This window comes from Mastomys coucha, unplaced genomic scaffold, assembly GCF_008632895.1.
Source record: "Mastomys coucha isolate ucsf_1 unplaced genomic scaffold, UCSF_Mcou_1 pScaffold6, whole genome shotgun sequence".
Classification (NCBI taxonomy): domain Eukaryota; kingdom Metazoa; phylum Chordata; class Mammalia; order Rodentia; family Muridae; genus Mastomys; species Mastomys coucha.
Genome location: NW_022196912.1, coordinates 52158164 through 52185914, shown reverse-complemented (window position 1 = coordinate 52185914; position 27751 = coordinate 52158164). Strand labels below are relative to the sequence as shown.

Below are 27751 nucleotides of genomic sequence, written 5' to 3'. Positions count from 1 at the left end.
AAAAAAAAAAACAGCCACAAGTATGAAACTAACCTCTCGAAAGTCACACAGACACAAAGAGAAAGAACAGGGTGTAAAAGCTAGTTTTGGAGAGGGAAAAAATACCACCCCTGAGATTTCTACATTCTATAATATGATTCCTTCTTTGGAGAGAAATAAGGAATAACCATTCTTAAAAACAAAAATTGAGGGAAAATGTGCGAATAGGTATGTCCCACAAGAAATATTCTAACAAGCATGCATGACATGGAAGTCATGGACACACAACAGAAATACAACCTGCAGGAGTTTTAGAGAGGGAAAAAAATCAAAGAAAATAAAGATTTACCGTTATTATTAACATAAAAATAGAGTATAGTGCTGGAGAGATGGCTCAGTGGTTCAGAGCACTGACTGCCCTTCCAGAGGCCTTAAGCATGTGTAATAGGATCCAATGCTCTATTCTAGTGTGTCTGAAGGCAGTGACAGGATACATAAAAGAAGAATATATCTTTTAAAATAAAATGAAATTCACAATTTATTTAATTATGCATGTCCTAGGTTTTTATTTCCATATAGAATTTAAGATTCTTTTATCAATTTTTGTAAAAAAAAAATGCAAATGGAATTTTCATGGGAATCACTTTTGGTAAGATTTTGACCATATTAATCCTACCAATCCATGAGCATGGGAGATCTTTCTATCTTCGGATTTCTTCTTCAGTGTCTTAAGTTTTATTATACGGTTCATTCACCTGCTTGATAGAGTTAGCCCAAAATTGTTTCTGAGGCGATTGTGAAAGGTACTGTTTCTCTAATGTCTTTCTCAGTGTGTTTGTCATTTGTACATAAGAAAGGCTACTGATCTTTGTGTGCTGACTTTATATCCTGCTACTTTACTGAAGGTTCACATCTGTAGAAATTTCCTGGTTGAGCCTTTAGAGTCTTTCTTATATAAAATCATATCACCTTCAAATAAAGATACTGAATTCCTCTTTTCCTATTTCTATTCCAGTGGTCTCTTTCCGTTATTTTATTGTTCTATCTAAGACTTCAAGTACAGCATTAAAGAGGTATGGAAAGAGTGGACATCCTTGCCTCATTTTTGTTTCTCTCCACTTAGGATTATTTTAGCAATGGGCTGGCTAAAAATTACTATGGTGAGGTACGTCACCTATTTTCTCCAGGATTTTATCAAAATTTGTTTCCCTATTTTCTCCAGGATTTTTTCAAAAAGGGATATTAGATTTTTGTCAAAGCCTTTCCTGTATTTAATGATCATGTGTTTTTGTATTTTAGTCTGTTTATGTGGTTGGTTACATGTATTGATTTACATATATTAAACCATCCCTGTATCTCTGTAAGTAAGTCATTTTAATGTGTACGCTGGCTCTTTCTGTAGTTTTGGTATCGGAGTTAAAAGTAACTTCATAAAATGATTTGGAAATGTTTTTTTCAGTTTGTATTTTGTGAACTAATGTAAGAAATATTGGTGTCAGTTCTTCATTAAACACCTGGAAAAATTCTACACTGAAGGCCCTGGGTTTTAAAAAATACGGCTTCTATCTTTCTCTGTGTAATTGGTCCACTTAAATTCCTTATTTTTCTTGATGTAAATTTAATAGGTCATATATGTCAATTACTGCATCTTTCTTTTAACCTTTTCCACTGTGGTATATATTACAGATTTTAAAGTATGTTCATATGATTCTCTGAAATTCTTCAGTGTCTGTTGGCTGTAATATCTCCCTTTTATCTTTAATTTTATTTGTGTAGATCCCTTCTCTCTGTCTTTTGGCAAAGTTGACTCAAGGTTGGTCAATATTGTTGATTTTCTCAAAGAACCAACTCTTCCCTTCATTGATTCTTTGTATCATATTTTTTGTTTGTGGTGTTGCTGTTTCTAGTTCATTGATTTTTTTACCCTGACTTTAATTATCTCGTTTATTCTTTTTTAATATTTACTCTTTTTTAATATTATTTCTTCTTGGTTTTCTAGAGATTTCAAGTACATAATTAAGTTATTGATATAAAATCTTTCCAGTTTTTTATGTATGGACATAGTGCTACAAACCTTCCTCTCAAAACTGACTCCATAGTGTTCCATGAGTTTAGTTATGTTGTGTTTTCATTTTCATTCAATTCCAAAAATGATTTGATTTCCTTTATTTCTGTCTTAGCCCAAATTTCATTCAGTAGTGAGTTGTTTAGATCCTTTTAGTTGGCATGCATCTGTTTCTTGTTGATATCTAGCATTACTCCATGGTAGCCTCATAGAATACATGGAGTTATTTCAATTTTCCTATACTTGTTGAGACTAAATTCACATCCTATTATATAGCTGATTTTGGAGAAAGTTCTATAAGCAGCTAAGAAAAAAGTATAATCTTTAATGCTTACATAAAATATCCTTTGAAGACAGATTGGTGCTTAAATGATTTTTTATCATGAAATTCTCTTTATTTATCTGTTAGTTGTGGTTCATAATTTAGTTGAGTATAATAGTCAGGGCTGGAACCTGTGGTCTCCTATAGCTTGCAGAAGATCTACCCAGGCCCTTCTGCCTTTCAGAGTTCCTACTGAAAAGTTGGGTGTTAATCTAATATATATGTAACTTGGTCTTCTACCCTTCAAGTTTTTAATACTTTTTTCTATATGTTTAGTGTTTGGTGGTTATGTGTTGTATGTCATTTGTTTTCTGATCCTATTTTCTTTTTTTAATGGCTTTTCTACCTTTCTTTAAATAGAGAAAGTTTTCTTTTATAATTTTGCTTAAAAAATATTTCTGTGACTTTGACATGGGTTTCTTCTTCCTCTATAACTTTTACTCATTAGTTTTGTCTTTTCATAATGTCCCAGGTTTCCTGGATGTTTTGTGACTGAATTTTTTGTTATTAAATTTTACATTTTTTTATAACAATATCTTCTACCTTATCTTCATGACCTGAAATTCACTTTTCCATGTCTTTTAATCTGTTAGTGAGAGTTAGTTCTGAGCTTTTTGTTTGACTTGTCAAGTTTTTCATTTTGAGCTTTTTTACACTTTGGTTTTTATTTAGTAATTCTACTTCTCTGTTAAGTTATACTTTAATGCCTTGAATCATTTTCATCATTTCATTCAATTGCTTGAGTTTTTACAATATTCACTAATGTATTTTCATGTCCTTTTAATATTCTTGAGCATATTCATGATTATTATTTTGAAGCCCTTATCTTGGGCTTCAGTTAAATTGCTTGTCTTGCAACCTATTACTGGCTTCAGAGGAGCCATATTGTCTTGGTGGTTTATTTTTATGTTTTTGTGTTTGGGCCTAAGAATCTGGAGTTATGATGTTTAGGTTGTTTCTTGGTGTGGATACATAGACTCTCTTTGATGAGTAGATGTCTTACTATTTGGTTGCTGTTGTCTCAATCTCAAACCTAACCAAGGGTGAGTGCATAAGATCCCTGGTAGACAGTAGTTCTGGGTCTCTGGGATATAGGTCAATGATAGAGAATGATTCTGAAGTTGGGAGTGAGTTACAAAGGAAAGAAAATAGGCTTGAAGGAAAGGCTGAAAGGGATGGTAGAGAAGAACTGCAGGGACCCTGGATCCATACCAAAAGACCAAGTCCCAAAGGGAGAGGGGAGGCTTAGTTGTCATTTTTTTAAATTAAAAAAAAAAAAAGTAACCATCACATGGGTAGACTAAGAAAAAGACAGAGAAAGAATACATAGGAGAGAGAGAGAAAAAGAAGATGACAAAACAAGAAGATATTTTTAGCTCAACACAATTTGGACCATACATAGTTTTTAAAAAGTTATTATCCAATGATAAAAACATGAGGTCTTTTCCTCTGATATAAGGAACCAAGGCAAGGATGCCCACATCACTACTTCTGTGCAGTACAATCATGAAATTGTGACAGAAATAAAAGGCATCCATATAGTAAGAGTTAAACTACCTGCTTACTGACTGTAAAATTTTGTACATAAAATAAAAACCAACAAGCCCTTTTTTCTAACATACTTAGCAATATTGTCACCTGGTGGTTTCTCATAGTTCTTCTGTGATGCAATGCATAAATAACTAAATAAGATACATAAAAGTAGTAGTAAGTATGTATACTGGTTAAAGGTTAATATGAAAGTAGGGCCCACACATCTCATAGTGTTAAGTATACTAATATCCATGTGCATGAACTATTTCCTGGCAGATCATGTCAAAGACTGAATGTTGTTGATAAGCAAGCTATAATCTGTAAACTCAGAGAGGTTAGGTAAAGAGGCATCTAGGAGAGATGTATAGATACCCCTGGGAGGGTGAAACAGAATAAATTTTATGAGTGGACTGAGGGTAGGAGCAGACAGGAACAGGGGAGAATAAGGTGTGGGGTGGAAGAAATAGTATGAGGTCAGATGGCTGGAATTATGGAGGGAGGCACTGGGGAGATAGTATGGAACCCTTGTGCAGTAGAAACTCATAGAATGTAGGAAGGTGATCCTAATGAGGACTCCTTGTAATGGGGAATAGAAAGTCTCATAGCCAGGGGAGGACTAAGTTGCATGCAATTGTTGGCTCAGGTGTTCCCATGGAAATCCAAAACAAAAAAACAAAAAAATATAAACAAACAAACAAAAACAACAACAACAACAAAACCCAGACTGTTGCTAAAACAAAGGGTTGCTCTCCACAAACTGACAGTGGAGTCTCATTTCTGAGAACAACATCTACACAACTCAACGAACATGATAAGTCAAGCTGGTACCTACATGGAATCTTCTCCTACATTCTAGTCTCTTTGGTGTGGGAATACTCTTGCAGGCTCCCAAAATAGAAATGGGGACACCAACACTGCCACAAAACCTTTGACCTACAATCAGTCCTGCCTACAAAATATGCTAGGGCAATGGTGGCACAGAACTTCTGGGAATAGCCAACCCATATCTGATTTGACTTAAAATCCGCTCTACAAGAAGGAACTTCACACTGCTTGGGTAACCAAGAACAAGAGACTAGGTATCCGAGAGGCCTAGAATAAAACTAAGCATTATTTTTTTAAAAAAAAATCAATAAAATAATTCCTGATAATATTCTACTATACTCATAGATCAATTCCTTATCTAGTTAACATCAGAAAGGCTTCCTCTAGCAGCAAAAGAAAATAAATGCAGAGACACACAACTGAACATTAGGCAGACAGAGAGTCTAACTTTAAGGTCTCTATCAAATCCTTCCCCCCTCAGAACTCAGAGAATCCCACCACAAGAGGAGGCAGAAAATTGTAAAAGCCAGAGGGGATGGAGGACACCAGGAGAACAAGGCTCTCTAGGTGCATAGAGCTCACAAAGCCTAAAGCAGCAAGGACAGGGCTACAGAGGGCTTCACCAGATCCTCTCTGTATATAGTCACTCCTAGCTTAGTATTTTCATGGGACTCCTCACTGTGAGAATGAGTGGGTCTCTAACTCTTGTGCCTACCTCTGAAATTCTTTTCTTACTGTTGGATTGCCATATCCAACTTTGAAATGATAGTTTTTCCTTTATCTTACTATATTTTATATTGTCAATCTTTGTTATCTCAAAGAAGCCTATTCATTTTTTAATGAGAGATAGAAAGTGAATGGATCCAGGCAGGGGAATAGTGGGGAGGAACTGAAGGGAATAGAGGGAAGGGAAACTATAATCAGGGTATGTTGTATGAGAAAATAATCTATAAATCTATAATAATCTATTTTTCAATAAAAAATAATTCCCAGAGCAACAGATAGAGATGCTGAACAATATAAAACATGAATGAGGGCTTGGTTCAGCATTTAAGAACATCTATTTTCTTGCAGAAGACCCAAATTCCCAGCACACTCGTGGTACTGGTAACAATGCCTGTATCACCAATTACAGGATAATCTATACTCTTCTGGCCTCCACAGATATGTGCAACCTACAATTTATATATGCACCTACACTCAAGTACACACAGACATACACACACAAAATAAATGAATAAATAATTTAAAACATGGATACAACAAATGTTATGCCATACAAGTAAATGGAAAGGTATTCATGGATGGAAAAACACTGTTAAGATGTCCTACAGATATCCTAAAATCTGCAAGGGAGAAAAATCATAAAGTCATATGAAACTATGAAACACACCAAATAGCAAATTTCATCTTAAGTATAAGAACACAGAATTGAAGGTATCAAACTCTTTCATACTATACCACAAAGTTATAGTAATTCATTGAAAAAACATGGTACTGACATGAAAATAGACACAAGGAATAATGGAGCATAACAAAAAAACATAAAAATAAATTATGTACTTCCAATGACTTTTGACAACAATGCCATAAACTCAAAATGTCAACAGTCTGTCAATAAATGATCCCAGGGAAACTGACTACCCACATTACAGAGACTTAAAACAGTGCTTCATATTGCAACGTTTTTACAAAACTCCACTTAAAATAGACTGAAAAATTTTAGTATAATGACTCAAACTATTGAATCAGTAGAAAACACTAAGAGAAAAGCTTCATCTCACTGGGACACTACTAATCTGAAGCATTTCTTGGCTATAGCTCTCAGAACCAGAAGCAGGCAAACCACAAACAGATGAGCTGGGTGCACACTAAAATGCTTCCACACTGCAGAGCAAATCACTACAAAGGAGACACTCCAGAGACTCCAGAGACACAAGAAAGCATTTGCAAATCATCAGATAAGGTGCTAAAGCCAGAAGTAGGATGAGGAAAGGGACTTGATAAGAAATACCTGTACTTGAAAAATGGAAAGGCTGGGTCAGAAAGAAGGCTCAGTCATTCAAGGCTAGGTTCGCAACCAAAAATACAAAACTGGAAAGGGACCTGACTAAATGGTTTGCTGAAGAGGAGGGCTGGAGGGGTACAAAATTTGCAAATAAAAACAGATATAGCTTGACCCCTGTTAGCTCCTCTATCCTCAAACATGTAATGGAAAGTATAAAGGACGATGGAAGGAAGGAACCTCATACACTTCCAGATGAGAAGGTAAGTCAGAAAGAGCAACTCTTGGTGTTATCTGCACAAGATCAACCAGTCAAAATTCCAGCACTGAGTTTACTGGAGGACTTAGTGGCAGTTGGTGGCTTTGAGGGAAGGAGAGTCACTCTCTTTGGGGGATGTGCTTACTGCTTTGTTGCCCACACCTCACTGGATGGCCACATATCCACAAACATATAGGCAATGCTAATTAGATTCAGCAGGATATTAGTAACAAAAAGAAAAGAGGACATGATTATGGGAGACTGACAGGATTAGGGCTTTTGAGGAACTTGGAGGGAGGTGATGGTGGCTAGATATAATCAAACTCTAATTGTATAAAGTATAGAAACTTCAAAGAATAAAAATTATCTAAAGGTAAACATACATTTAATGCAAGGGATATGGTAATTAGTCTGGTTTGAGTAAACCATTGTGAACACATATACCATTAATGTATATAATTTTACCTATCAATTTTTAGGATAAAACCCAAAAAGTGGTTTTAGTATATAAAACAACTTGATTATATAAAATTTATCAAATTCAACTCAATTTAAACAGAAATGGCTTAACACAAGTATCAACACATTACCTTTTAAATATAGAATAACATACCATTTTTCTATATAATAATAGAGAATAATAATGATAGTGATAACTTCTTGGGATAGTTTGATGGTAAGAACATTTTATTGGGAAAACCCATTCAATGAAGTCCTTTATTTGTATTAATAAAAGCATGAGCAAAAACTAAAATTTACAATACAGAACTCCATCTACAATTCAGCTTTTCCCCCTACAGGATGTCATACTGCCTTTGTACACCAGGACATGATACAATTCAGCTTTTCCCCCTACAGGATGTCATACTGCCTTTGTACACCAGGACATGATACAGCATGACTTGTACTATGGTTGAAAACAAAGGACATTTTTGCATCGCATAGGACATCAGAACCAGGAATGTGGTAAGTAGACCAGCCTACATGAAACTAGGAGGAAGGTCTAAGTGACTTCCTGACACTCCTAATTCCATTTAATGTTCCTTCCATGGTAGGGAACACACAGGCTGCATGCAATGAGGAAACCTATCTTTCTCTGCCCAGGGAGAATCTAGACATTCACTTTTCTTTTTTAACTTAACAAAGAAATTTGAAATTACCTTGGGAGAAAATTAAAAATAAAATTCAGTTTTTAGCTATTCTGAGAAGTGGGGCATATAATTTTTTTTGTAGTTTTTGATTACCCTAAAGAACAATGTGGTTGAGAAAAGGGTGTGTTCCCATGAAAGGAATCTAATGTCATTAAGCACTCAGCACATTCATTTAATAGATTTCCTGAACCTCCTCATTGAACTGTAGCCATCAGAAAATAATCATATTTTATTTTTCAATTCAAAAAAATGTATTTTCCCTGAGATATGCAAATCAGAAATACACTCAACATTAGGACTAACATTAAACAGGAAAGATGAAGGCTAGATAAAAATCAGGACCGTGTGGGAATAAACACAGGCTGCTGAGGAAATCTTCTAGGACTTGTCACTCTGGGTTACCACATCTTATCCAATAGATGCTTGCCACAGTAGTCATACTTCACGTGTATGTGTTACCACGACTGTCATTGCTATCTTGTTTAGACATCTAACAGCCAATCTCCCTGAACAACTACTGACTTCTCACTTTTAAAGATGGGGCAACTGCTTCTTAGTGATTACACCTTCCATAGAGTGTACATTCGGAAAGTCATTTCCCTTTCCCTCTCGCCCAAGCAAAGGCTATGGAAATTTGACAAGGATAGGAGATTTTGAGAGAAAGGTATGGATGCCATTTTAGCTCAGTTTTAATTGGCCTAATAATTTTATAGCACATGCATTGTCACTCATCAATCCCTAATCCCCGCTAGGAGCTAAGAGTAATCAAAGTAAGAACATAGGTGAAGCAGACACCCAAACCATAGCTGTAACCAAGTGCCCAGGACAAAGTGCTGTAAACACCAGACACAGACTTCTTCCTTCTATTCAGTAACAACTACATTTGACGTGGGAATTGAGTGGGGCAGATATACAATCTTTTGAGAACAAAAGATTGGACAGTATATAGCAGCAGAAGCTTTCCAAGAGAGGAAGTGGGTCAGAGTTGAAAGGGTAGAAAGTTAGTGGCAGACACTGTGCAGAGCATGAGACTCTGGGATCTTAGCTTTGAGTCTGCACTGAATGCCAGATGTCTGTGAGATTCTATTATATATGAGTCTTGTTGGGGAGTGGAAAAGATTTGGGCCTCTTTCTCTGTCAACAGGATTTGCCACAGATTCATTCACAGCATTTGTGTAAATCCTAGATCTTCACCTTATTTTCCTGCTTTATAAATGCTGTCTAGAAAAAAAAAAAGAAGGAAAGAAATAATGTTATGTTGTGTAAACTGAAATAATTATTAAGTATGTTTTAGTTTCTTAAGCTAAAAGGTAAATTATTATGAGAGCTTTGCATATAATGATGGTATTGTGCCACCAAAATGGCCCTCCTGCTATGTTTTAATCTCCAAACAGGAAATCTCTTTGGAGGCAACCATTTCTTCCCCAACACAATGTAGACTATCCTCACAGTGATTCACCTGGTAATTATCTGTATTGCAACACTACCTCACACACCTACAGTGAATCACTACATCAGTTCAGTCGCCATCATCTGGATTAGTGCTACACACCTAGAATACTCAGGTAAGCATCAAAATGTCCTTACACTCTTCATCCATGCGGTCTGAATAATCACAGCCTATATGTCCGAGTCACGAAGTCGGAACACAAAAGAGTTTCAGCAATCAACTCATCCAAACCATTCTTTTATAGGTATGGAAACAAATGTGTAGCTATAATCCTTCTTGAGTCAGTGAGCTAGAAATAGAAGTGAGCACTGTAGACCCACCATCCTCCTTGCTTCAGCTGTCTAACTTCCCTGATGGAATAGGCTAGGATTAAAGGCATTAGGGTACCAAAGGGGAGGCTAGGATGACCCAAGAGAGGAAGCACTGATAAATAATGGCTTATGGTTCTACAGGCTCCTGGATTGAGGCTCCAGTTCACTCAGCATTATAGTATGAAGATCTTTATTTTCTATAATGTAAGAATGTATTATTTTATGGTTTGAGAATTTTGCTTGCAGATATGTCAGTGCTCCTGGTACCTGTGAGGCCAGAAAACGGCATCAACTACCAGAAACTGGAGTTACAGTTGTGAGCTGCCATGTGTTAGGAACCAAACTCAGGTCATATGGAAGAGCAGTAGGTGTTGTTAGCTGCTGAACCATCATCTGCCTATACCATGATGATTTTATTTTAAACTGCGTACCACTTTATGCATAACTGTAAAAGAAAAGCTGATTGGACGACTTAAAGGTAGTACTTAAAGGTACTAAGAACAATACTTTCTTAGTATTTTGACAGTTTGTATCCTAGCTATGCTAAATAGCAAAGTATAATTGAAACCACTAAAGAACAAAATCTCCCAAAGGGAAAAAAAACCAAACATATTAATGCATTCATAAATCTACTACAGTTCTATGACCTCAGAAGAAGCTAGCTCATCTAGTTGTGTAGGTATACCAATATAACAAACACTTTTCTAGAGACAGAAGAAAGTAAACCAAAGAGAACAAAGGGTTTTCTTTTATATATACTTTCTACACTGCATGGTTCCTTCTCAACACTCTGGCTAATGAGACAGCTTCTTTCCTGGCCAGAAGTAGGCTGACTGAAAAGCGTACTGAATTACTCCAGCAAATGAGTAACAGCAACTCCAGGAGCTGTGCTGCATATTTCTTGCTCTGAGAACATAATGGCTATTTTGAATTAAAGATGACCACAAGTTCCTGGGGAATTTTCCACTTTAAATGTATGCTGGTCCCTGTCTGCTCCAATGGGAGGCCACAAAGGGAAGCAGAGTTGTTCCAGGCCTGGGTCCAGGTTGAATGGCAACCAGCAACTTCTACTGTGGTCTCTTGGAACCAAGCCTGATTTCAAGTTCACAATCCCATCCTTCAGTTCACTGCTAATCACAGACAATATATTCCCAGAACTTGGCCCTGAGGTTCCTATTGTTTTCTTACCATTTCTGCATTTCTTAGCCTATACATTACAGTAACTTCTTTCTATTTGTCAGGAGTCTCATTTAAAATCCAGTACTGCCACAGTACAAGTCATATTTAATGTACAATAAATGTTAACTATCTCCTGAACCCTATAGATGTTTTGTAAACTAGAGTTTAATATTGTCCTCAGAAGGTTGTTCAAGACATATGGATTCTAAGTGATAAATGCCATCAGTGTTTATCAAATGCCTATTATCACAGCAGGACCTGAACTCCGGCTAACCTCTGCTCCAGTGAAAAGTAGAGCCATAGCCTACCAGACATTGGAAGAGTTTAACAGCTTGGTAAGGCCAGGATTGGCTTACCATCATCAAGCCAAGACTAACATGTCAGAATCAACAGACAAGGAACTAACAAGCTGGGAATCCCACTGGGATGACCAGGGAGAATAAGGCTGATGAACCTGTGGATGCTGCCAACAACCTCAAAGTCTACTGTTGCAACCTCAGCAAATAGCAGGTGGCCAGCACAGAACTGCAGACAGAAGTGACAAGCAGACATACAACAGGAAGTCAGCAGAGGTGTGAAATCCTGTAGGATAGACAACTAACACCACTGAGTTCTGCACTCAGCCCATTGGGAGCTGTGGAACAGGAAAAAATGTATACATACCTGAATTGGAAAGAGAAGCCTTTCCATCTGCCATCTGTATGCCATTTTAAAATGTCCTGGCAATGGAGGTTTACGGAGCCCACCAAGACAGGGAAAGGTGGACTTAGTGTTGTGAGGCAATGTATTAAGTGGCATGTCATATAAATTCCATTTTTGCATGCTTTTGAGCACATTTCATTGTTGCTATATAAGTCTGTCCACCAGACTTGCCATTGCACATCACGTACTCTCAGGCACACTGGCAGCTTTATCCACCGGAGGGTTGGCAATACAGGTATTATGTCATAACCAAGAGTCAAATCATAAGTGGTAATTCTATCCAATTCAAAGGACATGGTACATAGCCTTATGTTTCCTATCAATTACAAAAGGCCTATGAAATATACAGCTATTTGGAAATTCAACAATGCACATAAATTTCAACAAACAAAATCTTATCCAAATAACTGAAAATGCAAAAATTACTTATTTTTACTATTCCTGAAAAATCTTTAAAGTTGAGTTTTCTCAAAGTCTTGTATAAATGAGTAGTTACTCAGACACAGACAAAACCCAGATCCAGCTCAGAGCTGGAAACGCCAGTGACTTTCTGAAAATACTAATGCCCACAGGTACGAATCCATCAAACAATGACAGCAAACTTAAAATCATGCACAAGGAAAGTATGAATGTCGGATTATCAGAAGTTTGTGGCACTGGTGCTAAGGTCATGGCTCAGCGACAGAACACTTGAGGAGCAAGCAATAGGCCTATGTTCAATCTCCAACACTGTCAAAATAAAACACAAGATGAGCAAATAAGAGGAACAAGAGATAAATATTAATGTACCTCAGGAGAGTGTAACTGTGCAGGGTATGGGCCCCACAAAATACTTCAGAGCTGAGTAATTTCTATAACATGGGTGAATTCATAAACAGGCTAGCTTTAACTTCTGTAGAGAACCTTATATCAGAAATAACACAGGCTTTTCAGTGTACTAAGACACATACCAACAGACCAAACCCCTGCCAAAACCACTTAAAAGCAAAGCTCGTCCTTCTAGGTCTTCTGGCACTGATTAGTCCTTTGTGATACATCCAAGAAGCTTATATTACAAACTCAAATAATATTGACCTCAAACATCTCAGGGTATGACTACCTTATATGAGACATGGGTATGTTTCAGTATATGCATTTTAAAACATGGCAAGAAAATAATTTAGCACTGGAAATATAGGAAAGAGCAAGCTGCTTGTGCACATGTTAGTGGATTAGAGAATAGTCTGCCCTCTGTGCTTGACTTGAATTGCAAGCGGCATGGGAAGAGAACAAAAAGGTAAGTGGGAATACTGCAGGAGAAAAGTATGAGTGCTGAGTCTGCCAGGCCATGCTCCTCACCAGCCACTAAAGGGGAGCTAAGGGAATTCACAGAAAAAAAAACTAAAAAAAAAAAAAAATTAGGCCTGTGCTTCCACTGCTTCTGTGGGGCCCCAGCCCAATGGCTGATATTAATGCTCAATAGTGAAAGCAGGAAGAACACATGCTCCGTGGTGAACCTCAATGGCAAGAACAGCCTGAAAGTCCCAAGAACCTTTAAAGTCCATTGTTCAGCAGGGCTGACAGGAAAGGTCCTTGGAGAGAGCTATGTCTGCTGCACATCTGCCTTCTCAGCACTGCTTCCATGGCCCCACTGATCAATGCACGCCAAACATAAATCCCAGGGTGATCAAACAGACACAGTGACATCTACCACAGAGGAAGCGCGCACAACTCAGGAACACATAGAAGAATGCCTTCGTCAGCCTAACAACAGTGAGGAAGGTTTGAAAAACCCATGGTCTGGTTTAAAAACCTACATTCTTTTGATAAACTATACCATCAATCTTACCAGACTTGTTCTATCATGCTACAACCTTCTAAAACAAAAAAAAAATAAAAAGCCAAAAATTCAAAGAATGGAAGCTCTAAGCCTGCTTGCCTAAGAAAGGGTTTATACAAGCCATAAAGCTCCCAGTATAGTAACGTCCACACTGTACAGCTGGGATTGAAAAGGACCAAGTGGCATTCACAGGAACAAAGGAGAACCAAGCCTAAGTGACCTCGTCATGCTTACCACCAGGCTCTCCTCTGCTATTAACCCCAATCACTGAGTTTTCCTTCTGAACACTGAACAGCGGATGCTCTTGTTCACATGGACTTTGTGATGTAAGAATGTAGGGTGGTAGCACCCTAGACTACTTTGTTCCGGATCAGTCTGCCACCCTCTATCAGATGATAGCCTGGAGACTAGTAACTGTCACTTCTCGCCATACAAAACCAAAAGTATGGGTCTCGATTATGTTTAGTTCTTCAGTGTCCACCTGTGTCAGTTTTCCTTATCATTTCTGGCCTCTCCTAACTGTCCACCAGAAACAAACCCCTAATCTGAGGGTCAGAATCCCATGGCAAGATTGGGAAGAGGTGACACTGTGACTTAAAGTTCATTTTTATCATTAAAAAAAACTAAAAAAAAAAAAAAAAAAAAAAAAAAAAAAGGCAGTATTGCTTGCCAAATTCATAAAAAAAGAGATCAGGATTGTGAAAGGTAAAAGCGAATGCCCTCAACACTGCCAAGAGGCCAGCATTCCTCCTTACAAGAGAACAAGCAGCACTATTGCCTGCCTCTTCCCTCACTGCCATCACTGCCTTAGGAGCATCCGGCTTTCCTCCTTAAGGAGAACATGAAGCACTATTGCCTGCCTCTTCTCACACCTGCCATCCCTGCCTTTCACTTTCTTGCATCAAAAGTACATGGTATCCCCAAATACTCTTCCAAATCAAAACCTTTCCATGGGATTCTTTTTTTTTTTTTCTTTTTTCTTTTTTCCTGGTACAATAGCACAAGCTCAGAGCAAACCACAGGAAGAAAGAGGCATGTTTTTGTGAGCCCCACCCTAGGCTCTGAGTCTCTAGACTCTGTGTGTTTCCTTCTTTGATTCTCTTCTGTTATTTTTACATACATTTGAAATTCAACCACATCCAAGCCATAGTCTTTAAATCTGTTTAACCTAACTCAAGAACTGTTTTCATGCCTTGTTAAGTCTAAAGGTTTGGTGGTGGTGTTTTCCAAGCATTTTACAGTAAGTAATATTCTCTATTCCACAGTACAACAGGACAAAAACACATCTTTAGGGCAAATCATATTTTATGCTGAAAGACATTTTTTTTATTTTTTAAGTCATACAGTGATACACATTCAACTATCACTAGACTTAATGTTTGACAAAATTGAACTAAGGTCCTACCCAAAGCAGAGGAAGGCATGGCATGTCATTATCGTCTTACAATTCAAGTATAGGCTTAACACTAAGTTGTCAATATTTGACATGCATAAACTCAATACAGCAATAGAAAACAAACATATAGCAATAAAGATTGTTCATGAAGTGTAATAGAAAATATCTTAGTAACTTGAGAAATCACTAAGGGAATATATAATATAGGAAGCAATGTCCCTCAAAGTAAAAGTTCTGAGTAAATGAGTTGGATGTTCAAAACTAAGAATTAAAATATAAGAACATCGATTTAATTTTTCCTTATAATTCTACTGAATACTAATGAAAATATCCAAACATGAGAAACTTATCAGCTATAACTGGTTAAAATATAATGAAGAACAATGCATGGGATGCCAGGAACACAGCATGCCTCCCCTCTGAGTCTCTTGGTCTCTCCCAGCCCTATGTACCAAGAGGACAGCATGTGAGCTACAGGTCCTATATCTGCAGATGGAATGAATGTCTGTGGTTCCTCTCTGTGGATACTATGGTTAAAGTCCAGGGCATCTGCCAAGGTATTCAGCTTCCCTCATTTCTGATGTGGCTTAGTGATGGGAGCAAGGTTTGATAGGTCAGAGTTTGACCTTCTGTGGGACAAGCTAAGAAAGAGGCAGATGAATCCTGTGTCTTTGGACAGCTGACTCAGAGAAGCATGCAAACCTTCTGCTCAGCCTATCTGGGAGATGAAAAGACAGGCTCTGTGTATTCCTGAGGCCGTGGGCAGATTAGTAATATATCTTCTTGTATCAGCATTTAAGGTTTGCCTAAGGCTTACATTCCTGGGGAGCCTCTGCCAAGAAGACATTTTTGAAAGTAATTAAGAAAATTAAAATGAAGTGGCTTCACTGAAATCAACAAATAATGAACCCCAAAGTACTCAATATATGTAAATAACAGATAGTAACCACACAAATGAGGCACAAATTACTCAGAATGAATGATTAGTGAATGATATCAAAAAAGTTAAGAAAGAGTAGAAGAAAGTAGGAGCCCTATATTACAGAATATTTTAAATGATCTCCAAATACATTGAAGACTTATTTGCAAAGTGAGACCATAATACCATGAAAATAAAATATTTCACCACTCATGAAACACTAGAACTAAACCAGAGAAAGAAACAATTTATGGTTTTTAGACTAATGACAAAGAATTTCTTTAGATAAGGAATTTTGTGTTTAAAGATCCTAGCAAAGGCCACAGAATCTTGATCTACACTCCAGAATTTTCCCATAAGAGAACCAGAAAAATAACCTCATGTACACACACACACGCACACACACACACACACACACACACACACACACACACACACACTATTTCATCCCTTTCTTCATATAAATGATAAGAAACAACTTATAAGTCCTCCTCTTTCTCCTTAACTCTGTAGATCCCCAAGGGATATCATTATCATTCTTAGACTCCCTTTTCCAACTAAAAATATCAAAAACCTCAACCTCTAACCCAAGTCCCATTAGATACTCAGTACTGTCCTAGTTCATGCTAGCTGAATGATATAAGATGAATGAAAACAGTACAAAAAATAAGAGTATAAAAAAGAAATAAACTACCAATAATCACAATTGGCTGAAGACAAAAGCTAAACAGCTTTTGTATAACCCCATCTTTTTAAGTGGTTTCATATAAACTCAGCATCTGAGTCCCAGATAGACTGACTATGTAAGACCCACACTTCATTCATTTCATGACTGTGAGTCATGGGTAAAATATGTGTTAGGAATATACTCCCTCTTATATTCTTTTATTTTCTTATATTTCATACCCAGGGACATAGCAAAAATCATTGCATTCAAAGTTCAGTAGGTAATGTATTGTAAAAAGAAGATTTCCCTCCAAAATTCTACTTTCGAATAACATGCAAATACTACAAATATTCACAGGAAAGCCTAGGATAGCAAGTCAAAATTTTAATCAAATAATTCACATCCCATAGAACACTTCTGACACTGGTAAATCTTGCTATATCTTTTATGCATGTGCATTCTCGAAATCTTAATTAACAAATCAGCCATTCTAAACATGGTATTCTTGGAAATGGTGTGCAAAAAGTAGGTAAAGTTTCCTAACAAGGAAGTCTGGAATATGATCTGTGACCACCACATATCAACTTTCTCAAAAGACAATCTTGTGCAATTGGAAAACATTTCTGTGTGATACTCTATTGTTTGCCTTAAAACTATAAGGATACAGTGGCATATTTGAATAATTAGTAGAAATCTCACGGTCCACTCTGGCTGGGTTTTACTTCATGCTACTAACTATTAAATTTGTTTGCTGTTCTTTAATTCTTGCTATTTTCCTTATATATCTTTTCCTTTAGCAACTTCTTACTATATCATTAAAAATTCCCAAGGGGTAGTCATGTTTTATAGATGATCTTAAGAGAAAGAAACAAGAGAAAACCAATGAATATCTAATCACAGGGAAAAGCCTAGAACCAAAGAGAAACAATAACTTAAATATTTATATTATAATCTTAAGTAACCCAAGTACAAGCTTGTGGATTTTAATGACTTTTAAATTATCAGCATTCCAGACATAGTATGAACATTCCAGGATTCATGAATTCAACCAATCTTCCTGCTTTGTGTGTCTAATTCATGTATACTTTAGAAAACCAGATAGATCATTTTATATATGAGTATAGTGCCTAACATGCCATTTACTGTGACAGCTTTCATGACTATTTGTGCAACAATTATGCAAAACAATTTTAATGAATTTTTTAAATGTCTAATAATGAACATGATATAATTTAACTGATATTGAGATTGATCGTTTGAATGGAATTCTTCACTTTTATTAAGATACTACAAATTGCCAACCTCACAAACAAGTTTCTGTCTATAACTCTTATAAATTTCTGATAAATGTATTGAAGGTTTTATGAAGAACAGATGAGAGCCTGAGGATATTTTCGTGTGGTTGTTTGGTTTAGTTTCTATGTTTTCTTTTGCTTTATTTGCTGTGCTTGACAAATTGAACTAAGATTCTCACACTTCAGATACATATCCTACCACTGGGCTATATTTCCAGTCCCCCTTATACATGCACATGCATCTGAGCACAGAGATATACAGATGATAGACAGATAATAGATAGATAGATAGATAGATAGATGATATATAGATACATAAATACATAGATGATACATAGAAATATACATAGATACACAGATGATAAGATCATAGATTAATAGATGATAAATAGATAGATAGATAGATAGATAGATAGATAGATAGATAGATAGATAGATAGATAGATAGAATAATAAAAGAAAGAAGATAGACAAGAATCAGAAAAACCAGCTGGTTTCTGTCCTAAGTGATGTTTGCAGGGAATTAAGGAGACCTGGTCTAGCTGCCTTGACAGGCACACACCATAGCATTTCTTAGGCTAGAGTCTGTGGTTCCTGGGACACTGTGTGCTTTTCAGTTCCTAGGAAAACAAGGCACTCTCACAGGCGGTGAAGTATTAGGCTGCTTGTGTTTCTCTGCATTCGCTAGAAGTCAGAGAAGCATGTAGAAGTTTCACAATACCATTAATCTTAGACACTAATCATGTGTATTCTGTTTATCTTGCAGATGTCATAGTGCCCTAGCAATGACCACTGTCCTGCTTCTGATAAGGGTATAAAAAGCCTCAGCCTCAATCTTTCTGAAACCCCTTCAACCCATGCCTGATAGATGACATTCCTACTGACCATAGTCAGGTAACCCTGGATGGTAAGTGCTGGAATTTACAGATGTTAATATAAGTTCTATATTGCACAGGAGTAGAGCAGTCCTGTTAAATTGTGGTCTAACCGGTCATTATCCCAGCTCTAATCAATACCATTTTTGCACTGGTGCTTAAAGAACTGCCCATGTTTAGGAAGACAATCTGCTTCTGTTTGTGGGATGCTTGTCTACCAAAAGTGTGGTTCCAAAACATGTAAAACTTGATTCCTGTACTGCTCTGCTTAAAGTAAAGGGGATCACTGATTCTTTGATTGCTCCTCAACATGAGACAGTCTGCATGAGAGGTTCTCCTGTCCCTGAAAAGCTTGGGGAAATGACTGAAGACTTGTAGACTTAACTCCAGGATTCTGGAGGAGAAGACTGTAAAAGCTGGAAGTTGAAAATCCATTGAAAATACCTTACTTAGTTCTATTTCGGAGTCTTCAGCCCTGAAAGGGAAGATTTCTATGCACAGCCTTAAATGACTAACATTTACATGCTCAGTTGGGACAGGATCTGATCCCAAGTTTTGAAGCAATAAAGGAGGGAGATATAAGATGAAGGAAGAGATTTTAACTTCATCTTACTATTAATTAACTTGTCAGTCATTCCATGAGGAAGTAAAGATTCTGTGTTTTTAGCAAAAAGAAGTTTACTATCCGTTAAACCTTCTTAGCACTCAATCATATTGAATGGCTTCCTCGCTGACATAAATCAAATTGAGTTGAATTTGTAGTAAAAAGTCAGGTTTAATGGGCAGCTCGTGGGCAGGTTCAATGAAGCCCCAAGGCTGGGCTGGGGTAGGGGCTTCTTAAAGGGGAGTATGGGGTGGGGAGTAGTGACATGATGGTCAGGTACTAGGGTTATATCCTTAACTGGTAAGTTTAGAGACCTAGATGTGAGTCTTAGGTCCAGTAGTCCCACTGGAATCCGGAACTAGTTACTGGTGGTGTCCATTGTTTTGTGCAGGCTTTTGCAAATGTGAGCTCCTGGTCAGAAGAGAAGGATAGGGACCTTTTGGCCCAGGCCATCTTGCCTTTTTCCCAAATCCTCCAGCATAACACATAAGTCTAGAAGTAATCTCATACTTGCAAGATTCTAATTCTAATCTCCCCAAACCTTCACTTCCATCTGAAATAAAAATACCTATATCCTAGTCTCTCAGAACAAATTCTTTAAGCTAATGACTTTTTTCATCTTTCATATGTGAGATACAATCTACTGGGAGAATTATCCCAATTTTACTTTCAAATCCATTTGAAAAAACTAGCATTTCATACTACACTACCTAAAATATCCCAGTTGCCAAACTATGTTGCCTGTCTTGGGCTTTTCATTGCTATGAGTTAAATGACTTAAAGAAAGAAGGGCAATGTTGTTCATGATTCCAGAGGTTACAGTCTAACATCAAAGAAAGAGGTACTCATAGCATAATGGTAAAGAGGCAGAGAAAAGGCTTCAGAATGAGATCGGCGCAGACAAGGGGATTCATACTAATAATCCCAGCACAGAACTCCAAGGCCAGCCTGGTCTACATAGATACTTTGAGGTCAGACTAAGCTATCTTAAAAACTAAAAGGTAAAATAAATGAGAATAGGACAAGGCTTTTGTGTCAATGTTATGCCACCAATAGCCCATTTCTTCCAACCTTCATTATAAAGCTTCTACTACCTCCTACCATTGGGACCAAGTATCAATGCATGAACCTGTAGTAGACAGTTCAGATTCAAACTACAACAACATAGAAGGGTATATATTAAAGTTAATAAACACTTTCAGAAACCTCAGAAATGTGCCAATAGCAAAATGTAGCTCAGCAACATCCAGTCTATAAAATGGAATATGTGAACTCAACTTTGAGAAATTCATAATAGCAAAATGAGTATAATGAAAATACAATTCTCAAAGTAATGTCGTGTATTCCAAATTATTTTAAGGAAAAGAACACTGGCTGAGTTCCTCATTAAAATAAAATTCTATATAATCTTTTTCTAAAACTAACTGCAGCAAAGTATTGATAATTGAATGTATGTATGTGAATAATCACTACCATTAACCTAACTATATCTGGCATATTTAGTATAAATGCATTTTTTTACTATTATCCTGTAACCCTGACTGCCTATCTCCCAGCACCAATCAAGCACAGAGTTACTCCACTGTGCTTCACTGAGCAGTTTCCGGTGGATCAATTTATGATACTCAATAATAACTTATCCAAATCTGTAAACAAATGGCAATAAAGACATATACGTATAGAGGGCTTCCAAACGAAAGAAGAAACACATATTCTAATATCAATTTGTGAGGTGATATTTTTATAGTTTTTTAAGTTAAATATTTACCTAAGTGTCTAGGTATCTGTGCCAGAAAATTTACCATACTGGGCCTAAAACTACTCTTTGTAAGGGAGGCATGGGCCAGTGTTTGGGAAGGCACTGTTGGCAGACTCACTGAGCTTGGGCTGTCTGGATGCAAAGCTTTACACTGAGCATCTGCATTCCTCTGGAGACTGTGGAATTTCTGTAAGTGCCAGCCAGAGGACGTGTAAGTGACTAACCCCAACAAAGCCCCTGGGCTCGGAGCCTCTAATGGACTTCCAAGCATTACAACCGCATTCCTGCACTTTCATTGCTCCAGGAAGTGTTTTCCCTGACCCATCAAAGGAAGGGGAGAGCTCAAGCAGCTTCAGAAGGATTCTGCAGAGGCACTGCCTGAGAGTCTGTGCTAAGCCAACAGAATACCCCTATTACTCCGATGTAATACAAACTGGCCTAGAGTACAACGACATGTTGAGTCTCATGGGTTTTTCTAGAAATTCAAATGTGGACACAGTTTTAAAAACCATGACAGAACCAGTAGCTTTTTGAAAGCCCAGATTCTTACCTGCTGATATGCTTCGTAGATCACATCAAAGAGAAAAGCCTGGGGCATTTCGCTTGCCCTATGCTTGGCACGGTCCAGTGAGTGGTCTAAGTGACCATCAGCAGAGGGACTGATGACAGTGGACACCAGAGGTCGAATTGCTCCTGCTGCCTATGAGACAAACAGAGGGGAAATGCATATTTACTTTGCCTACAGAGCATTTGAGGGAGAACTCTAAATTCAACATCTCACTTCCAAAAACAGACTTCATACTTTCGACAATCTCCCAAGAAAGCATGCAAACAAAAGTGTTTGCTCAGTCCACAACTCACATGTAAAATTTTGAAAATCGGTTTCATAGAATGGCAATTCCATGCACTTTAAGATGGAAATACTGTTTTATTGTATATTCCGTTTTATTTCTATCAGGCAGGCTACGTTGGCTCAGTGAGTAACTAAATGTGCTTGCTATCAAGCCAGATGACCTGAGTTTGATCCCTAGGACCCGCATGGTAGAAGGAAACAGACTCCCTCAGGTGGTCCCCTGACCTTCATTTGCATACCTTGACACATGCACCCTCACGCATCACACACACACACATAAGTAAATGAAATAAAAATCCTTTCCATCCTAAGTCACTGAGGTCAAACTCTAGAAAGGAATGTTACAGTACAATTGGGTTTTCCCTGAAGATGGGAGGGAAAGAAAGAGACTATTGTGAAACAATTGAAATGACTTTCAAATTAATGCTTAGAAATGAGTGTGCTCCCAGAAAATTTAATTTACACATTGGATCATTAAAGAGACAAATTCCCCAGGATCCTCACTTTGAGACTAAACAACCTGAATAACAAAGAATTTATGTCTTGCTCTAATTCATTTTACAAATATTTCTTTTCAAATATACCGTTCATGTAGCACTTCCTCAGGCAAGGCCTCCACTCATTTCCATTTCTACAGTGGAAGCCCTGTCTTATTAACAGCTGTAACTAAACTGCATGGTAAGGATGACTCCTTCATGACTGACCATCTGTCATTTGCTTTCATTAGGGTTTTCCTTGCAATGTGCTCTTGACTGCCCTTACCAGACAACTATCTCAATGAAGTAGCCTCAAAGGAAGCATCCAAAGTGGGCAGTCAACTAAACCGTTGTATCTTTACTCCAACGTCACATTTCTTCCACAGAATTGTTACATGAGCATCTTGGCTCATGAGCAATAAACCAAGAGCACAAGTGTGCTCTGAAGAGACCATCATCTGATCAGAATGATCCAGGAGAGTTTACAGAAGCCAGGGGAGTTGACTGAAAACAGAGCTAACGCGTGAGCCAAGGAGACAGTTTATAACTGCTTCACTGTTTCCAGCCCATCAAGTCAAATGTGGGGAGCATAGACTCAAATGTAAACGTGATCCAGCCAGAGGTGAAGGGACTCATCTTACATAGGACCTACAAGGACGGGGTTGAGGGTAAAAAGGGAAAGGGATATGTGTAGCCTAATTTTTAAGGAAAATATTAAATTTCCATTAAAGCTACCTATAGGCACTACTAGAATTACATGCCAGGCCATATTGAAAAAGTGAGAGTGGGGGGAAGGGAGAGAGAGAGAGAGGGGGAGAGAGAGGGAGAAAGGGGGAGAGAGAGAGAGAGAGAGAGAGAGAGAGAGAGCATACTGGGAGAGCAAGATGTGTCACAGACTCCCCCAGTGAAACAGGCAGTGAAAGGTATAAAAGGTATTTTTAATGTAACCCCTGAAAGCTTCTGAGAACTGTCCCAGTGGCCTACAGCAGACTAAAAACTTCTCTGAGAAAAACTGAATCTTGGTTGGGAATAAAAAGTGCATGTGGCACCTCAGCAGCGACCTGCTGTTCCACCCGCAGCTCAGTGGACCAGCGGCTCAGTGCAACAGCAGCTCCGAGAGACATAGACAGAGCTTAGAGAAGGGCTGGAGGGTGGACAACAAAAACAATACAAACAAAAGCACAGGACCCTGGTTCCAGCTCACAGTGCAAAAAGGAGGGAGGCAGTGGTGCCCTCAGCACTTTGTACAGGCACTGAAACCATGCAAATGTGGCCCAGATGTTCTACTGCTGTCAGGCAGAGCAAAGTTTCTATGCTAGGAAAAGACAGACCAGAAGGCAGCCCAATTTTTCAAGGCTATCTTTAAGTACCAGGACAATGAAGTAGGTGCCACTCTGGACACTATCTCACCTACAGCTCCAAAGTAGCACAAAAATGTTAGAGAGGGAAAGCAGGGGTCTAAGAGTAAAGTTCTATTAAACTTCCCCTCAGAGAAAGAAGAAAAAGAGAGAGATTGAGAGATTCAGACTAAGTCCATTCTTAGAAAATGGAGATTATAAGAATGAGCAATTAAGAGGATACTGGAATCTATGAAAGACCAAAAAAAGAAAAAGAGCTAAGTTTAAGGCTAATTACCAGAAGACACAGGAAGCATAGCTAGCGAAACTCCCACCCACTAGGATCAAAACAAACTTGAAGCATTGGTTTTAAACCTACCCCTGCAGAAAGGCCCGTGTTTAACTGGGTCAGATTGCACTGTGCCAAGGGCATTATGAAAAATATGGCTGAACAGCTCCGAAGGATGCTGCTGAATAGCCAGGAGTGAGATGGTCGTGGAGCGTGTGGAGAAACCAAAGCAGTCAGAACCAACCAGGCCAAAGCCTTCATCTCAGGGCGAGTCCACACGCCCAACTTTCTGACCTCTGAGAAAGTGACACTTGCAGCTTTCTGTGCAGAAGATCCAAGTAGAGTGCCAAGTCATAAAGCAAGCAGACAACATTTCTTGGAAAGGTAGATGATAGGAACCAGCCAGCATCTGGATGTGGAAACACATATTTGTAAAGACATTCCAGTTTGAATAAAGCACTGTATCCAAACATAACAGTCTGACTGGTACATGAAGGGACCAGGGAAGCCACAGCGACTGCCCCAGGTGGACATGTAGGGTTTGAAGCACCTCTTGATAGTGTGTTCATCTCTGAAGTGAAGCAAGGTTTTCAGACACTTTCTTTTTCCAATAGAAATCACAGAACTGAGAGTTGCAAGAATTAACGTGACTCTCTCTCTACAGGAGCTCAAAAGTTATTCCCCAGGGGAAAGGAAGAGAGCCAGAAGACAGTGGGGGAGCAGTCACAATGAAAGAAAAATAATAATCTAGCCTACAACCACAGAACCAACATCTCAAAAGAAGAAATTAGGAAACAAAAAGGAAAGAAATGCTTTGCTAGCCAGCTCACTTTACAGACTACATACGATATTCTTCAGTCTAAACAAAATGAACTCCAACAGCGATTCTTCTGCAGGAAACCAGCAAATTTAAAACACCAGGGAAAAATGGAAATTTCCTCCCTTCAGTTATTAACTGCTTGAAAAACCAACTGAATTAAATAGTAAATACATAATTCACCCATTGAAATGCAATTAGAACAAAAAATGAACAGAGATAAATGTACAGAAATAAGGAGATGACAGTGGATGGGAACATAAATACGGTGACCCATAATGCAAAAATCCCTAACAAAAAGAAGAAACAATGCATGCTTGATTCTTGATTACTTTTCTCCTTCTAGAAAAGGCTATAGAGCTAATGAGTTAATAATTCTAACAGATTTCAGTTTGCATCACATAAAGGAGATCTGCATAAAAATAATTCACAGAAGGAAGGAAGGACAGAGTTATGTGAGAATACTTCTGTTGTAAGAACACTAGGTCAGAAACATATATGAACATGACGTGTGCCTTCCCATGATATCTAATTTGCTAGATACACCAGCTTTATTGGTAGACAAACATGGGTTTTTTAATCCAATTTTAATTAATATTAGTTAGTAACTAATATTAACTGTCATCATAAACTGAACCTCACATGGCAAATACACATACACATATGTAGCTATTTATGCAGATCACAGAATGACTGTAAGGAGTTGAAAAGGCAATGAGCGTCAAAGATCTTTGAAGGAAGTCAGGAAAGGAAATCAAGCAGGGAAGGAACCTGGAGGCAGAAGCTGATGAACAGCCATGGATAGGTGCTACTTACTGACTTGCTCCTCATGGCTTTCTCAGCCTGCTTTCTTTTTTTCTTTTTTTTTTCCCTTTTTTAATTAAATATTTTTTATTAAATTAATTTATTTTTTACACTCCATATTCCATTCCTTGCTCCTCCCCCATCCACCCTCCTACTGCTCCATATCCTACACCTCCTCCCCACCCTCCCTGTCTCCATGTCGATGCCCCTACCTCCCACCCCACCTAACCCCTAAACTCCCTGGGACCTCCAGTCTCTTGAGGGTTAGGTGCATCTTCTCTGAATGAACACAGCCTGGGAAGTCCTCTGCTGTATGTGTGTTGGGGGCCTCATATCAGCTGGTATATGCTGTCTTTGGTGGTCCAGTGTTTGAGAGATCTCTGGGGTCCCGATTAATTGAGACTGCTGGTCTGCCTATAGGATCGCCCGACTTCTCAGCTTCTTTCAGCCTTCCCCAATTCAACAACAAGGGTCAGCTGCTTCTGTCCCATGTTCATAGCAGATTTATTCATAATGCCATGAACTGGTAACAACTTAGATGTCTCTCAAATGAAGAATGGATGATGAAAATGTGGTACATCTACACAACGGAGTACTAGTTAGCTATTAAGAACAAAAGCATCATGAATTTTGCAGGCAAATGGATGAAACTCGAGAATATTATCCTGAGTGAGGTTATCCAGTCCCAAAAGGACATGCATGGTATATAATCATTTATAAGTGGATACTACCCATAAAGTAAAGGATGCCCACACTATACTCCACAGACCCAAAGAAGCTAATCAAGAAGACATGCACAAGTGAGGATGCTTAAATCTTACTTTGAAGGAGGAATAAAATATTCATAGGTCCTGAGTCTTTTTAACAGAGCATTCTGAGCAAGCCATAGGAAGCAAGCCCATAAGTGGTACTCTTCTGTGGGCTCTGCACCAGCCTGCCTCCAAGTTCTTGATATGTTTGGGTTCCTGCCCTGACTTCCTTCAGTGATAAATAGTAAATGTAAACCAAATAAAGCCTTTCCTTCCTTACTTGCTTTTTGGTCATTGTGTTCCGTTATAGCAATAGAAACGGTAACTAAGACAAATACCTTAATAAAGTCACATCAATTAGGCATATCAATGTGAAAATGAAAGTCTTAAAAAGTGTTTAAAGCCACATACATAAGCATTATTTTATGTGCCAACCAACAATAGCAAAATATAGGTTCTTAAGTAGCTTGGAAAATTCTCTGAGGCAGACCATGGTTACCATAAAATAAGACTCAAGAGAGAAAATATTGAAGGTGGCCACCAGCACCCAATGGGCCCCAAATCTGCTCCAGGGACTGTGAGAGGCTTCAGGGGTGGGAGGGTGCTACTGCTGAGGATGAGCCTGCAGAGCACACAATATCTGCAGAAAACTGAAAAAAGGCATGGCTTATGGGAAGGTGTTTTTAGAAATTGGAGAAAAGGGTGCTGCTGTCCTGAGCAGACCTTGGGGACAGGCTCTGCAGTCAGTCCCACAACACCCAAATGAAGCTGCTGCACTCCCAGGTGCTCTAACAACCCCAAGATCACAAGATCCCAGAATCACAGGATCACAGAGACAACTTGACTCTGAGGAGTTCTGACACAACCAAGATAACAGGAAGGACAGGCTCCAATCAGATTTAGCAACGGCAGGTAGCACTAGAGATAACCAGATTGGGGGATGGGGGGGGGCAAGCGTAAGAAAATAAACAACACAAACCAAGGTCACTTGCCATCATCAAAACCCAATTCTCCCACCATAGCAAGTCCTAGACACACCATCACACTGGAAAAGCAAGATTCAGATCTAAAATCAATTCTCATGGTAATGATACAGGACTTTAAGAAAGACATAAATAGCACCCTCAAAGAAATACAGGAGAACACAGGTAAACAGCTAGAAGCTTTTCAAGAGGAAACACAAAAATCCCTTAAAGAACTGCAGGAAAACACAATCAAACAGGTGAAAGAAATGAGCAAAGCAATCCAGAATCTAAAAATGGAAATAGAAACAATAAAAAAATCAGAAAGAGAGACAACCCTGAAGATACA

The 27751-nt window shown here is 38.2% G+C and overlaps 1 protein-coding gene across 2 annotated transcripts in view; it reads right to left on the bottom strand.

Annotated features, from left to right (window-relative positions):
• Window positions 1-27751, bottom strand: part of Crppa (CDP-L-ribitol pyrophosphorylase A) — a 288105-nt gene that overhangs the window by 221084 nt on the left and 39270 nt on the right. For both annotated transcript variants that reach the window (XR_004114134.1, XM_031355623.1), the window contains exon 3: window positions 21666-21815. Coding sequence is in view for 1 of the 2 variants with exons in the window: in XM_031355623.1 (XP_031211483.1) it covers window positions 21666-21815 (150 nt within the window). In the remaining variant the exon portion in view is untranslated. The remainder of the gene's footprint in view (window positions 1-21665; window positions 21816-27751) is intronic.